This window comes from Polistes dominula, unplaced genomic scaffold, assembly GCF_049000335.1.
Source record: "Polistes dominula isolate Pdom_NZ unplaced genomic scaffold, Pdom_raw_medaka contig_80, whole genome shotgun sequence".
Lineage (NCBI taxonomy): Eukaryota > Metazoa > Arthropoda > Insecta > Hymenoptera > Vespidae > Polistes > Polistes dominula.
The window spans coordinates 3383525-3398491 of NW_028301111.1; the positions used below are offsets into that span (position 1 = coordinate 3383525).

Genomic DNA, 14967 nt, shown 5'->3' on the forward strand with positions numbered 1-14967 from the left:
GGCATTTGATATCACTTTTGATGCATTTCTGGAAATACTAGGTAAATAAGAAACGTAGCATGAAATAAAATAACGCAAGATGATCCTGTTCTTCCATATTAAAATAGAATCTTTCTAAATTTTTCTTATTATTTTGTGACATGAGGATACTATTTGCATAGAATTATCTTATTCTTTAATTGCACTTTATATAATCATTTTTTAATAGTAAGTGAAATAAATTAATATCATTCTATGTTTATTTATTATATATTGACACTTTATCTGAAGGTTGTGTAAATGTTGAAACCTTGACTTATTTGTCCACTTAATTTTAAACACGTCAGTTATATTGCAGTAATAGCGTTACCTGTTTCTCTACATCTATTATGTGATAAACAAAAGAAGAAACACATTATTTAATTGATATAATATAATAATAATATTATCTTTTCAAAATTATCTATTAAAATATAAACAAGTGTAACTAACATATTTGGCATGATAGATTCAATAAATTGTTTTGATACAAGTTTTGTAATCTTTTGAAATACTTATTACAATTAGAAAAGAAAGTTGATTTTATAATAAACGTGGACACAGTACATTTGTATATATCTTGTATATAATATTTAATAATATTGTATTTATTTTGTATTTAGACATAAAGTTTAAAATGGCAAGTAACAGCAAGAGCGAAGATCAAAGTGAAGAAAGTTTGAAAGAAGATAAAAACAAACCCAACATGAGCTCAGCTGAAGAACGTTCTGAATATTTTAAGAAGTTGGAAAAATGGTTACAAGAAGCTTACGCCTGGCAAAGTGTTGCTGCTATGTTTCCTTATTATGTGATGTCCAATCAAGTTTTAAATTTATCAGGTTTGTCCTCATGCAATTATATATTTGACTTTTTTTTTCAATGATATCATTAAAGTTATTATTATTAAATATTAGAAAATATTTCAAAGAAGGAGATATTAAAAAAGAAAATAATTACAGGTGCTATGCCATTTGGTTCTTCAATTCCAACAACGACAAGTGCGCAAAGAATTAATACGGCTGCTCCTCCACAGCAAAATGATCTTCAAAGACCAAGAAGACCACCAGAAACTGTTCCACCACATTTTCAACGGGCTGATGCTGAAGGTAGAAGGTCATAACGATAACACCCGTGTGCATCACACTCCAAGAGAGGTTCAGCTAGTACTATATGTGCTTTTGATACAAAAATACTGCATTAAATTATATTTGGAAAAGAAAATGATAACTCTTCGTGCAGTATTCGCTAAAAAGTGTATCTATGTCTTTGATATTTTGAAATGAAATAGAAAATGTTTCCTCTATAAGATATTACTGGACATGCAGTAATTTTGAAATCTACATCTTCATCATAATCACTGGATGTATAATCATATTATATAGAGTTCTTAAGAATAGCGTTTTCCTTTTTTACAGGATTTGAATATCGCATACCACCTGTATGGAAACGACTAGCAGCAGAATTCATAGATTCTGCAATGTTATTTCTTTTGAGAATTTCTATTTCTTTTGTCATCATCGATTTTTTTGATTTTATGTACGTATCTAACAATCATGTTTATACTTTGTACTTAAGCTTTAACTGCATGCTGTGCATTTGTCAGTGCAACTAGTTACATATTTTCTAATGTTTGTATTTCAATCAAAAATCATTTAAATTTATTCTATACGTATGTATGTATATATTTCAGAGGGTTAGAAGATTCAGATTTATTACAAACGAATCTACCTATTGATTATAAAATGTTTATAGAAGTAACATATGGGACTATATTACTTGAAATAATAAATCGTATAGCAGTATGCATTTTGGAAGTAAGTTATTGCATTAAATTTAATATTCTATAGATTTGTTAAATTATAAACTATGAACAAATCTTTCAGGCTTTCTGGCTTCAACGTGGAATGAATGGTCGCATAGGTGGTACTACTCCAGGAAAATCTATAATGGGTTTACGAGTTGTTCAATGTCGAAACGTTGTACCAGCGGATAGAGCAGATGATCCAGACATGGTGTACGTTCAACCAGGAACTGATTTAGGTTTTCCATTGGCATTTAGCCGGGCTGTAATAAAAACTTTAATATTATCTTCTGTTTTTCCTATATGTTTTGGTGTATTCTTTTTTAGATTTAATAGAACAGGGTATGATTTAATTTGCAATTCTATCGTTATAGAGGATCCTTACAGGAATGTAAATAATAATAATAATAATAATAATAATAATAATAATAATAATAATAATAATAATAATAGGAATCGTCGGTAGATATTAATTCTTAACAAAACATTATGCATATGGAGTGAGTCAACTAAATTTTGTATCTGAAAGCGTTTTTTCTTTTTGAATAAAAAATAATGATTACATACTTTCAAAGAGAAACTGTTTAGTGAAAATGCGATTTCTAAACAAAATTATTACCAATTTTTTACTATTGCAGTCGCAAATTTTTCTATATTAAGAATTGAGAGTGAGAATGAAAAGAATATATTTCAAGTATAAATATTAGATTGACTGACCCTGTATACAATGGACGCATATGAGGCTGTGTGGAATAATTAACTCGTAATTGTACTGAAATATATATATTAAATAAAAAGTAATTTTTGTAAAGATAAATATACATATACATATAAATATATTATATTACAGTATACAAACGTATGCAAATAATATCACATAGGTTTTGCTAGTAAAGTTTTTTTTTTACTTTTGGGCGCTTCCGTAAATAATTAGATTTCAATTTGCGACTGAATTGTAAAATGTAAGTTTATCGCTCTATGTAGTTTAAACTTTATATTATAAAACTTTAGGAAAAACACTTTGATGTAAAATAAAGGAGAGAGTTATTCAATAATCTTGTGTTATTGGTATATTTGTTTATTATATACCAACAATTTTATAACACATATAAAACGATAAAATTAAATTAAATTAAGAAAGAAATAATTCTGTATTGTAAAAAAGTCATTTTGTACTTTTGTAATCGTTCAAATTTTGCCGCTGCCGTTGACAGCGCCATCTGAAAGCTAGTGTACGAACTAATTCTTCATGATTCACGATTGACCAATGACGTCACTTCCCAGTTAAACGTGGCTACCCCGCGATTGAAGGAAGGAGTGGCATCAGGATCTGTCAAAAGTTAAATGATATTTCTTGAAATTAATGACTAACTACGTCGATTAAACAGTTTCAAAGTGCTTCTTAAAGTTAATTCGTAGTTTTTTACGAACAATAAAAGAAGAAAAAATGTCGTCCTCAGGCGATTATGGTAACCCACTGCGTAAATTCAAGCTTGTCTTTCTCGGCGAACAGAGCGGTGAGTTAGATACAGATAGAAAATATTTTTTCAACATACTTCCATTTGATTTTCGGATCAATATCGAAGTACCATTTAATATTGTCTCTTCAATGATAATTACTTTAATTATTCGTTTATCTCGTTTTTATTTAAAAAAAAAAAGAACTATAATGTATCGATAAAAGTCGTATTAATTTCAAGGACCGTTCTAGGTTATGGATCAATATTTCTGACCGCGGCGAACAGTTTATTTCTCGCAATCGAATTCGGCGTCTCTGTCGTTCATTCCCTTCTTTAAATTAACTTATTCGAATAATCTTTGTCTATTGACAATTTGTATTATTTTTTTAAATAATTTCTTCAATCATATTAATTACAAATTTTCTTATACGTTTATAATTGTTCTTAATAGAAATATATTATTTATGTTTAAGCGTTAATAATTTTTCATTAATGATGCGGAACGCCAATAGTTAGGAGATTTCTATCTGGGTATGCAAATGTTGTATTTGACAGGTTTAATATATATTTTTTTTTTTACAACATTTTTATCTTTTTATATGTATATGTATATAGATCGAGTTTAGTGTTTATTAGTACCTCGTATATTAATTAACAAATATAATTAATTAGCATGTTGTGAGATTAAATCTAACAACAATCCTTTTTTCTTATTACATTTATATTGATTTATAAATGATCTTTCAAATAATTATTTCTTTATCTAAATTTATTATTAATATTCATATTATACTAATTATATATTTTCTCTTTTCATATAATGACTTTATTCATTATTAATTATTTCATAAAAAATAAATGAATCAACCTTTCATTGCATATAAAAATCAATTAAATATTTTGCATACATACATTTATATAAACAATTTCTTTTTATTTCAGTTGGTAAAACATCTCTCATCACACGATTTATGTATGACAGCTTTGACAACACGTATCAGGTATGATATAAATAATTAAATACTATCTCATCTTTCTGTAGAATATTTTAATATTAAAACATAACCTAAGTTCAATATTTAGTAGAAAGATTTTAATTATTGATAACATATTGCATTAGTTTATTAAATTAAAAATATTTTTATGTAGGTGTATATATGTATATATATATGCATAGTTTTATTTATTATGTTTCAGGCTACAATAGGTATAGATTTTTTAAGTAAAACTATGTATCTAGAAGACAGAACAGTGAGATTACAACTTTGGGACACTGCTGGTCAAGAACGGTTTCGTTCTCTAATACCTAGCTATATCAGAGATTCTACAGTTGCAGTTGTTGTTTATGATATTACTAGTAAGTTTATATTAGATATTGACATTATTAGATTAGAAAGTTTGATAACACACGATGATATATTACAGACGCTAATTCGTTTCATCAAACATCAAAATGGATCGATGATGTACGAACTGAAAGAGGAAGTGATGTTATAATCATGCTAGTGGGGAATAAAACAGACTTGAGTGATAAGAGACAGGTATCTACGGAAGAAGGAGAACGTAAAGCTAAGGATTTAAATGTGATGTTCATCGAAACTAGTGCTAAGGCAGGATATAATGTTAAACAGGTAAACTTTCATATCATTACAATTTATCTCATCGATTCTACTATGTTTATCAAAAATGATGATATAAGTTGTGACATTAATTTTCCATATTTCAGCTATTTAGAAGAGTAGCAGCAGCTTTACCTGGCATGGATTCCACTGAAAATAAACCTCCCGAAGACAGTATCCTTTCTGTAAGATATTTAGTATCCATGCTTGCATGCCACCACACTCATTTAGCTGCATTATTAACATTTTCTTTTCCTACATACACTAACATTATGTACCACCTATTATATTATCTATGATACTCATTTCCTTATAGTTTCCATTATTCGTTATCGTCCTATTTTCTTTTTTTCCTATAACGTAATTGTTTTCTTTCTTTTTGTTTCTTTTTTTTTTTTTCTTTACTTCACACATGTGTATTTAAGTTTAATCTGAATATTCTCAACCGAAAATTAACTAAAGTTTCAAAACCATAAAAGATTAATTAGCATAAGATAATAATCAAATATGCGTCAGCTATTTTAATAACAGTTTTTCTACATTCGATAGTTATTTCAAATTATACAAGAGATTGATTATTCTTTTCTATCAACGATAAATAAGCAGAAGGGGGATATTTATTGGGTTTTTTTCTTTTTTTTTTAAATTTTATTTTGTTTTATTATTTGATTTTAGATATATAGCTTTTTCTGATCTTTTGATCTTCTATTCATTGTTTGAATATAATTTTCACCATATATTCATTTGTAACGCTCTTGTGTTTTCAGACAGAGGTGTAATTTCAATTTGTTTCCTTTTATATTTTTTGTGTTTTCCTTAATGTGTTTTTTAAAACCTGTAGTGCAAGAGGTAGTTCTGAAGGATACACCAATTGAACTCAAAGCATCGGAGAGCAGTTGTGCATGTTAAAGCCATCGTCGGCCTAATGGTAGACAGGATATATACATATACATTGAAATAAGTTCAATTCAAATCTTATTTTAGGACATTAGGAAAAAAGAAAAAAAAAACAATGATATTTGGTCTGTGTTTTTCGCAGCATTGATGATAATGCGTATGAATATTGTGAAAAACGAGAGCACTTGTATTTAAATGGTTAATGATATTTTGTCTCTGATAACAAAAAAAGAAAAAATGAAAGAAACGAAACAAAAAAGAATAGCGAGAGACAGTCTCAGCGAACTGAAAATAGCCTAAGTGGACTGCTTTTACACAATAATGTTTGTAGCTATTACTCGTAAATAGTAGTTTATATATATATATATATATCTTAATTTAATCCTGTATTATATATATATATATTTTAAAAAAGTATTTTTCAATCACACGGCTTTATATCATCGCGTAAGTACTAGGTTTTATTCACGACATCATTTTTATATGATACAATATTGCAAATGCTTCTTTTTTCCTAACTCCCCCTCTCTCTTACTTGTTTTTTTTTTTTATTTATTATTTTAGTTTTGTTTTGTTTAGTCTTGTCGTTTATAATTGCATTCTACGTGAAATGAGACAGGAAAAAAAAAACAAAAAGAAGGAAAAAAGAACAAAGAATTTCAAGGTTTTTTCAGTGTGTACTTACTGTAATATCGATGAGCAATATATATATATATATATATATATATACATAGAATTCGTGTATTCTAAATAAAATGCTGTATGCATGCGTTGAAGGCATATATATATATGCATGGTGTCCATTGCACCATTATTAAAAAAAGAAAAAAAAAATGATAAAATGTTTTCTAAATTATCGAATTTATTTAACGAAAAGGAAATAATATTTGTAAGCAATCGTAAATTAACTTATTGCGTAAATGCAGTCACAATATATATATATATAATATAATAGTAGTCTTTTACACGCCGGCGCAGGTTTATTAATCAAAAAAAAAAGAAAGAGAGAGAAAGAGAGAGAAAGTGTGATTTTTAAAAATTATTTCTTAATCGTCAGCAATAATTCTATTATTCATAAATTAATTTTTTATTATTATTATTATTATTATTATTATTATTATTATTATTATTATTTTGTTTTCGCCTAATTTATTTCTATTTGTTAATGTAATGTTAGAAAAGAGTTCGAAGAACTTTAAGTGTATATTAAATTTAAGTTTGATAGTAAAAAAAAAAAAAAGAAAAAGAAAAAGGATCTACCGTAAAAGTATTTTTTTATTTCTTTTTTTTTACGAGTTTTACGGGGGTGGGTGGGGGGTGGGGGAAACGTTTAGCAATCAGCAGCAGCAGCAGCAACAACAACTGAAGTAATAACAGCAGCAGCAGCTAGAACGATATATATTTTTTTTTGTATTTAATATATATATATATTTATTATATTATTATTTAAAATTAATTTTGTTTGCAAATGGAAGAAAAGAAAAAAGAAAAGAAAAGAAAAGAATAGAAAAAACTTCGCGCGCGCTACGGGTCAAACACAATTTAATTGCATTTTTGAATTCCTTGTGCATTGTGATCACGCCTCAATAGATAATATTTTACTGACTGAAGTCATTTTATTGAAGTATATTAAAAGAAAAGAAAAAAAAAACGAGTCAAATGTACTAACTATGAGATATCAATGAATTCTCGAAAAAAAGAAAAGAAAGAAAGAAAAAAATAGAAAAAGGAATTAAAAAAGAAAAAAAAAAAAGAGAAAAAAGCTTGAAGTTTAAAAGTAACACACTTATTGATCACATCTGACGTAACATATGTATATATATATCCATATATATATATATGTATATGTATATATGGATAAACGTAACTACTATATGGATAGCTATTTTAACGTCACTTTTGTTAATATCTCTGTTATTGTAATATTTTAATTTATATATAAAAAAAAAAGATTACTCCTTGCATAGTTTTTTTTTTTCTTATTTACAATGATTTCTTATCATTCGCTAATTATAAATTTATATATTCACACACATATTCCTGTACGTCGTCCTTATTATTAACATACATTCACATTAATTTGTAATTTGTTTATTTGTAGATGATTGTGATTTTTATTTATTTATTTATTTTATTTAATTTTTATCATTGTTGAAATTTCCTTTTATTCTTCTTCTTCTTCTCACAGACACCATAGAAATGCATTTGCTTTTTTTGTATTATTATTATTATTATTATTATTATTGTTTAAACTCTCTATTCTATATATAAACAATTACAAGTTAATTGTTAATTAAGGCCACACATTTACGAGCAAGAATATTTCATTACGGTGCTTCGTAAAATTATTAAACTTATATTATAATAGTATATATATATATATATATATATATATATATACACGTAAAGCTACTATTATAGGGAACTTTCCGTCCCAATTTTCGAACAGTTTAGATTTTATACGCTTTATCGTCAAATAAAACACAGTTTATAGTTTCTTGCGATAGTTAACATAATATATAAATAATAATAATAAAATAATACATAAATACGTGTGTTTTGCTAATATCTTCTCTCGAAACGATGCTCTAATTAATTACGCTTTGTATGACTAACGTAAGAATCGTGTTTAGTATTAAATAATTAATTGTTAATTCAAATTACACACTCTATTTTTTTTTTCAATCAAAAAACAACAAGAAATAGGAGACTATAAAATGGTGACAAATTTTCAAAAATGCATACACAATTTAGGTGGAACAAGTGGTTCTCGTTGTACGATGCTTATCATTCTTTCATTTTTCATAATAATTAATTAATTAATTAATTAATTAATCGTGTAAACAGGACACGTGTTTTAGGAGTCAACAGAAAACAAAAAAAACAAGGATACGTCCAAAGTGTTTTATCTTTTTCTTTTTTTTTACAACCAACGGTGATTTAGAATTTGTTCTTCCCCAAAATTCATCATGACGAGATACTTCGTGTGATATGTATATATCACACGCACACCTTAACACACAAAAGTAGCTGTCGATTTGCAGAATCAATCTTCACTGCAGAACGGTTCCGAATCGGAGGGAGAAAGTGGATGCATTTGCTAGGGAGTTGGCGTTTATCGAATACCTTCGGCGTCTTTGCTGTGCTGTGCTGCCCCTGACAAACAAACAAACAAAGTAATAAACAAAACAAAACAAACAAAGAAAACCCAACGTAAAAGTATTAATAATAATATTAATAATAAAATAAATCAATGAATATTACATTGGCAATTAAGTTTCCGTAGTTTGAACATTGTTTTTGTTTTTGTTTTCTTCAAAGTTGTTTATTTTCTCAAATAACAATTAATGCATTTATTTATTGCTTCCCTTGTTATTTAAATTTAAAAAAAAAATAAAAAAAAAAGAAGAAACAACAACGATGATGGGAACTTAGTTGTCAACCAAATATATCCTGGCATAAGGAGATGATCATATTCGATTAAGAAAACGAATACACACGATGGAAAATAGAAAACAGGAAAAGAGTACTACCACCCCCTCCTCCCCAAAAAAAATTAATAAAACAAACAATATGTACACATACATACACATTATACAGATACACATAAGCAAGAAGAAATTAAAAAATAAAAAAATATATCACGCACGTCATAATAATTAACAAAATTTTGCGAGATGCTGCTAGCTTCTTCTGATGTTTCTAACACACATATACACACACACAAAACACATATATAAATATATATATATATACATACATAAATACACACATCGTGGCCCAAATAATAGAAGAATTAATTAAGCGTTTGAAAAGGCACAAGATGTTCTTGATTATAATATACATATAAAAAAATGTAATAACACTTATACTCGATCAGCCTGTGAATCTTTATATCGTTTTTAAAATTTAACAAGAACAAAACAACAAGAAAAAAATTAACAAAAACAATGATATGTGAGATTTGAGACGTGAATGAATTATTGATAAACGAATTCTTCTTCTTCTTCTACGAAAGATTTAAGTATGAGAGAGAGAGAGAGAGAGAGAGAGTGAGCTTCGTCGTTAATAGTGGCGTCATATTTGTCGTTGTTAGTAGATTATTATGCGTTTCAAGTTAAAAAAAAAAAAATATGAAGATTAACACACATCTAAGAATTATACAGAAGAATTAATCTTCTCTAACGAAATTAATAATAACGGCGATCGATCGATTTTCGTGTGTATAAAATGAAAATTAATAATAATGATGATGATGATGATCATGTTCAATTTGCATTTGTGCAATTAAATGATTTTACGACTATTGTGTTCTATGAATTAATAGTCAAATGTCATTGTACTTCTTATTGCATTCATTTTTTTTATTTTTTTTTTTTTTAATGTAAATTTGTTGTTGTTCGTCGTTCTGATGCATACCATCAGACGCATATACATTAGACTTACGTTGTGTAACATATCATCAAAAAAATACAAACAATTACATGTGCAATATAGATGAGCGATGTTATAATTGTTAGCTCTTTATCGTTGCCTTGTATTTTTGTTTTGTTTTCTTTTGAAATAAGGAACAAAATAGAATTGAAATTCACTTCTGGAACACTCACGCACAATGACTAACAGGAATAATAATTAAAAAGAAAAAAACAATGTAATCTAAACTTAAACGTGTTAGATCGTTCGAACATACATAAGACGAAGTTTTCATTTAATTGAAATGACTGAAAGTAGATTGCGAATTATGTATAGTTCGAAATTATTATTCAATTAGTAAATATATTAATATATTAGATATATATATATATATATAAATAAGATGATCCATGTACAAGTTTTTGAGGTACTGGTGGGATTAAAAGTGTCCTACCTTTTTTTTGATACACCATAATGTACGGTGAGACATTTTTATTAGTCCCACCTCGAAATATTATTGCAATAGCTACACATGTTCATAAGTTTATATTTCGTCTTATTTACGCAAAACAATTGGTTATTAATTCTTATTACATTATGTAAAAAATATACCAATTTTGTTTAATTTAAAACGTAATCAAATTTCTCTATGCAACATAAGTAAGGCTATTTTATTATTTGAAATTCTGTGTCGCAAAAGAGAGTTAATGGTGTTATCGTTTTAATTCTATGAAAATATTGTGATAATTAACAAATTAAAATATCTATTTCTAAACTTTTTCAATATTTTTACGTATAAAGAGAAATAAAATAGAAAATTCAATAATTTCAATTACTGTAATCAAAATAATGTTTAATTGATAATGGAATATTAGACAAATTTGGATCATCTTGTATATGTGTATAAAATATTTACAATGATTGTTCGAGAATCTATAAATGTATAAGTGATCTTTATAGACGATTTCTCGACGTTTAATAGACAAAAATAGAAAAAAAATGAAAACATGATCGCCGTTAGAGATGGAATCAAGCGAGTTATATTAAACAACAACAACAAAAACAACAACAACAATGTAAATTTTTCTCGTGTTCTTCTTCATCGTTAAATTAAAATTGTACGACTCGCCTAGGAAAGTATCTTACGCGTAGTGTGAATGTTATTATCGTCGATAAGTATTTCAATATTTACATACTCGAATCTTGCATACATAGCCCAAGGATCGTATTTAATATTTTTACAAAGTTGTTTTTTTAGGCGCAACATTTCAAAAATTTCATTTCAATTAGTTACATCGAATATGATATTTATTTATTTATTTATTTATTTATCTAAATTATGTTACTTTGACGATTCCCAGTTTGCGCTTAATGCGACTTATGATAAAAAATAAAAAAATGCGATCCTGTAAATAGCGAATTAGAAATACATTGTTAGAACCCTTTCTCACTGGATAAATAATAAAACAGAGTATATTGGTACACGACTAAACTGAAGTTTCAAACTTCACGAGATATATTATGTAGTTTACATATTTAACGTCGTCTGTACATGTATATATGCATAAAATGATAAACTCTATCCCGAATCTCTCTAAGATTAATTCGCCATTTGTATTTGTCATTGATTATATTTTATTCAATTGTATTTTCTACTAAATCTTGTGATAGAAATTCTCGAGACGAAAGAAACAAAAAACAAAAAACCAAAAACCAAAAAACAAACAAAATAGCAATTTCATTAGCTATTATTAATTGTTAATATTTATTAATTTATTCAATTAATTTACAAAGTGTCATTACATTTTGTAAATGAGAAGAATACATTCCGAACGAACTATATATAGCTTGATTCCATTTTTAAATCGATCTGTCTTACGAAATCCGTTCGTAAATTGTTATCTTTATTTATTAATATATAAAAATTACGTGTCACGTTGTTTTTCCATAATGGACTCCTAAATTATTGAACCGATTTTAATCAAATTTTGCACATTGTGTGCAGTTTCATTCAACTTGAAAGATAGGATAGTTTATATCTCAATTTATTGCGAATTATTTGTTTATTAACAAAAAGAGTCAATAATATAGGATTTTAATTATTAATACGACCAATTGTTTTTGTTTATTTTGTTAATTACTAAATCCTTATTAGAGAAAATCAACGAGAAACTCTACGAACGGATCTCGTTTGCGATACAGCGCTAAGCCCTTTATAAAGGAGAACACCAATAAAATAATATTCATAATAATTATACAAAAAAAAAAAAAAGAAGAAAGAAAGAAAGAAAAAGATAAAAAAAACAAATAATAATAATAATAATAATAATTTATCTTCTATCTTTTAGCTAAAGTTCACGCGGCCTGAATGAACGAACGAACGAACAAAAAAAAGAAAACAAGAAGAAGAAGTTAGAAAACAAATGCAAATTTTTTTGTGTGATAATCGTGTTATTATTATTATTAAAAAATCGAAATAGTTAAATCGTCCTTATAAAGGGCTCTGAAAAAGCGTTTGAATGCAAGAAAAAAAAAAAAAAGGGTTTAACAAATACCGTTTGTGTTTCATCGAGGAGAGACTGATGATTTGTCGTCGTACGGCATCGTGCGAATTATTTATTTAAAACGAACATTAAAAAGAAAAAAGGAAATAGAAATAGAAATAGAGAGAGAGAGAGAAAGTTAACGAAAAAAAAATATGAAAATGCGGATTTGCAAAATTTCAAAAGTAGCATCGAGAGGATGGGCCCAAATTGAATTTTTCGAAGCACAAAAAAAAAGAAACTTAGCTGATAATTTATAAGCGTTTATCGAATTAAAATCGATGTTGTGCTTTTGCTCGATTTCTGGTGTCACGAGCCTATCAAAGCAAAGGAAAAGAAAAATGATAAAAAAAAAATGCAAATTATAATAATAATAATAATAATAATATAATAATACTAATAATACTATTCCTAATTTCCTAATAATTTATCCTGTGTTGCTACAGTTAAACAACGTGTGACATTTTCACAAAAAAAAAAGGGAAGAACAAAAAAAATGAAAACTAGTTAATATTCAATTATTATACTACTACTACTACTAATAATAATAATAATTAAAAATATTAAAACAAAAAATATATATAAAGATGAAGAACCACGCACTAGTGAGTAGCAAAATCGTTGATTAATTATTGCATTATTTTCTTTTTTATTTTATGGTTTTTTTTTTTAAAGCTTCGTGCAAGCTATTTAATTAAAAATAATCGTAGCTGAGATGCCGTACACATCACTGAATTATATTGTACACCCTTTTCCACAAACACATACACACACATGTAAACTTTAGGACTCGTACTTATTACATTTAAAAAGGATTATTCTCATTCATGGACGAACTTAACGCTATCGGAGTGAAATTCAATGAAAATGGAGAAGATCAAAGGATACTAAGAGTTTGTTGTTTTTTAAACAATTTAATGAACTAATATTATACATATATATATGCATTTTTATTTGAGTAAAATTTAAAGTAATCATTCTGATTCGTTTGAAATGACTTTTTTCTCTCTCTCTCTCTATTTCTCTGGGTGGTGTGCAGATAAAAATTCATTAAAATAATAATAATAATAATTATTATTATTATCGTATTTTTTTTTGTATACTTACCACTTATATTTATTTTTTCACGTTAGTTTTATCCTTAGGAATACGAAATAGGAATATGTTTTTTTTTTTAGAATTGAATGAAAAAAAGAACAAATGTTGGAATCAAATTACTCGACATTACCAATTTGTTTTCCAATATTTTTCCTTTCAAATGTTGTTTGATATTTTAATTAAATTAGTTTTTATTGAATTCGATTTTTCTTGTATATGATGTTGCCAAGAAAAAATATTACGTCGAGTAATTTGGTTGATAGAAAAATTCGGAAAAATGTATAAAAAAAAAAAGGAAAATGTGTGGAATGTATTAGGTGGTTCGAAGAAGACGAAAGTTTCGTTTCGCTTTTTTTTTTTTTGTAAAAATGAAGATAATAATTTTTGCTTCGAGGTTATACCTAAACCTTTCAAGTGATCATAAATAATTGAATTTGATAAATTTAACCTCTCATCGATCTCATGTGTTACCATTTGTTGGTTTGCATCAATTAATGCCATTATTGTGTCAGCAAACAATGAAACGATTTTCCAAACCACCTAATAAATCCTCCGATGTGCACACAAAGTTCGTCTAATTCTCTACGACGACTTAAAACCACCAATACATAAGAAAAAAAAAATTAATAATAATAATAAAACAAGAATAACGAAATAATCTCTCACACAACAAGTACACACGAAGTAACGAGCAAAAAAAAAAAAATAATGGTATATATATATAAAAAAAAAAAAAAAATTAACCAAAAACAATGATCGATCTTTTTGTACTATTGTCTTAGACACGCATAATTCTCCGTATGTAATTAATTAGTTCGATGATAATGATGGATGATAATGATGGATGATGATGATGATGATGATAAGAGAGGGCAGAAAAAATTTTTTTGCAAATTTGTCATAACTTGTATGTCGCGCGCCTATTATTCAAAAATAGTGAAGCTTCAAAAACGAACGAATAAAGGATTTGTGTTCGCCAAGGGATAATAAAATCATTTGGCAAAAAAAAAAACAAAAAAGAGAAAAAAAAACCAAGAAAAAAATATGCAAACCATACAAAATATCACTTACCTTTTATAATCACTCTTGTCTTGTCCTTTTTATACGAGTTTTATTTC

At 26.8% G+C, this 14967-nt stretch overlaps 2 protein-coding genes across 5 annotated transcripts; both read left to right on the forward strand.

Annotated features, from left to right (window-relative positions):
• Nucleotides 1-44: 44 nt before the first annotated feature.
• Nucleotides 45-2874, forward strand: LOC107071027 (protein FAM8A1). Its single transcript, XM_015329681.2, has 6 exons — nucleotides 45-207; nucleotides 642-857; nucleotides 978-1124; nucleotides 1434-1554; nucleotides 1709-1832; nucleotides 1902-2874. Exons 2-6 carry the CDS (start codon nucleotides 656-658, stop codon nucleotides 2283-2285), a joined length of 978 nt encoding a protein of 325 aa, XP_015185167.2. The 5' UTR covers nucleotides 45-207; nucleotides 642-655; the 3' UTR covers nucleotides 2286-2874.
• A 216-nt stretch (nucleotides 2875-3090) lies between these two features.
• On the forward strand, nucleotides 3091-14830 carry Rab6 (RAS oncogene family member Rab6). Of its 4 annotated transcripts, XM_015329654.2 has the most exons (7): nucleotides 3091-3336; nucleotides 3753-3810; nucleotides 4222-4280; nucleotides 4477-4636; nucleotides 4705-4910; nucleotides 5006-5072; nucleotides 8823-14830. In XM_015329654.2, the coding sequence occupies exons 3-7, from the start codon at nucleotides 4251-4253 to the stop codon at nucleotides 8897-8899; spliced, it is 540 nt and encodes a 179-aa protein (XP_015185140.1). In that variant the 5' UTR covers nucleotides 3091-3336; nucleotides 3753-3810; nucleotides 4222-4250; the 3' UTR covers nucleotides 8900-14830. The 4 variants fall into 4 exon arrangements, with proteins under 4 accessions (XP_015185140.1, XP_015185136.1, XP_015185137.1 ...); XM_015329650.2 differs by lacking the exon at nucleotides 3753-3810 and having other exon boundaries at nucleotides 3095-3336; XM_015329651.2 differs by lacking the exon at nucleotides 3753-3810 and having other exon boundaries at nucleotides 3095-3336; nucleotides 8826-14830.
• Nucleotides 14831-14967: the final 137 nt, after the last annotated feature.

What these genes read in the sequence shown, in the direction of transcription:
- LOC107071027 (XM_015329681.2), top strand. Translation starts at nt 656, where the DNA reads ATGGCAAGTAACAGCAAGAGCGAAGATCAAAGTGAAGAAAGTTTGAAA. An exon ending in TCAACGGGCTGATGCTGAAG is followed by an intron (nt 1,125 to 1,433) that starts GTAGAAGGTCAT and finishes CCTTTTTTACAG; the next exon opens with GATTTGAATATCGCATACCA. An exon ending in TAGCAGTATGCATTTTGGAA is followed by an intron (nt 1,833 to 1,901) that starts GTAAGTTATTGC and finishes CAAATCTTTCAG; the next exon opens with GCTTTCTGGCTTCAACGTGG.
- Rab6 (XM_015329650.2), top strand. Translation starts at nt 3,267, where the DNA reads ATGTCGTCCTCAGGCGATTATGGTAACCCACTGCGTAAATTCAAGCTT. An exon ending in CTTTCTCGGCGAACAGAGCG is followed by an intron (nt 3,337 to 4,221) that starts GTGAGTTAGATA and finishes TTTTTATTTCAG; the next exon opens with TTGGTAAAACATCTCTCATC. An exon ending in AAATAAACCTCCCGAAGACA is followed by an intron (nt 5,073 to 8,822) that starts GTATCCTTTCTG and finishes AACACACAAAAG; the next exon opens with TAGCTGTCGATTTGCAGAAT.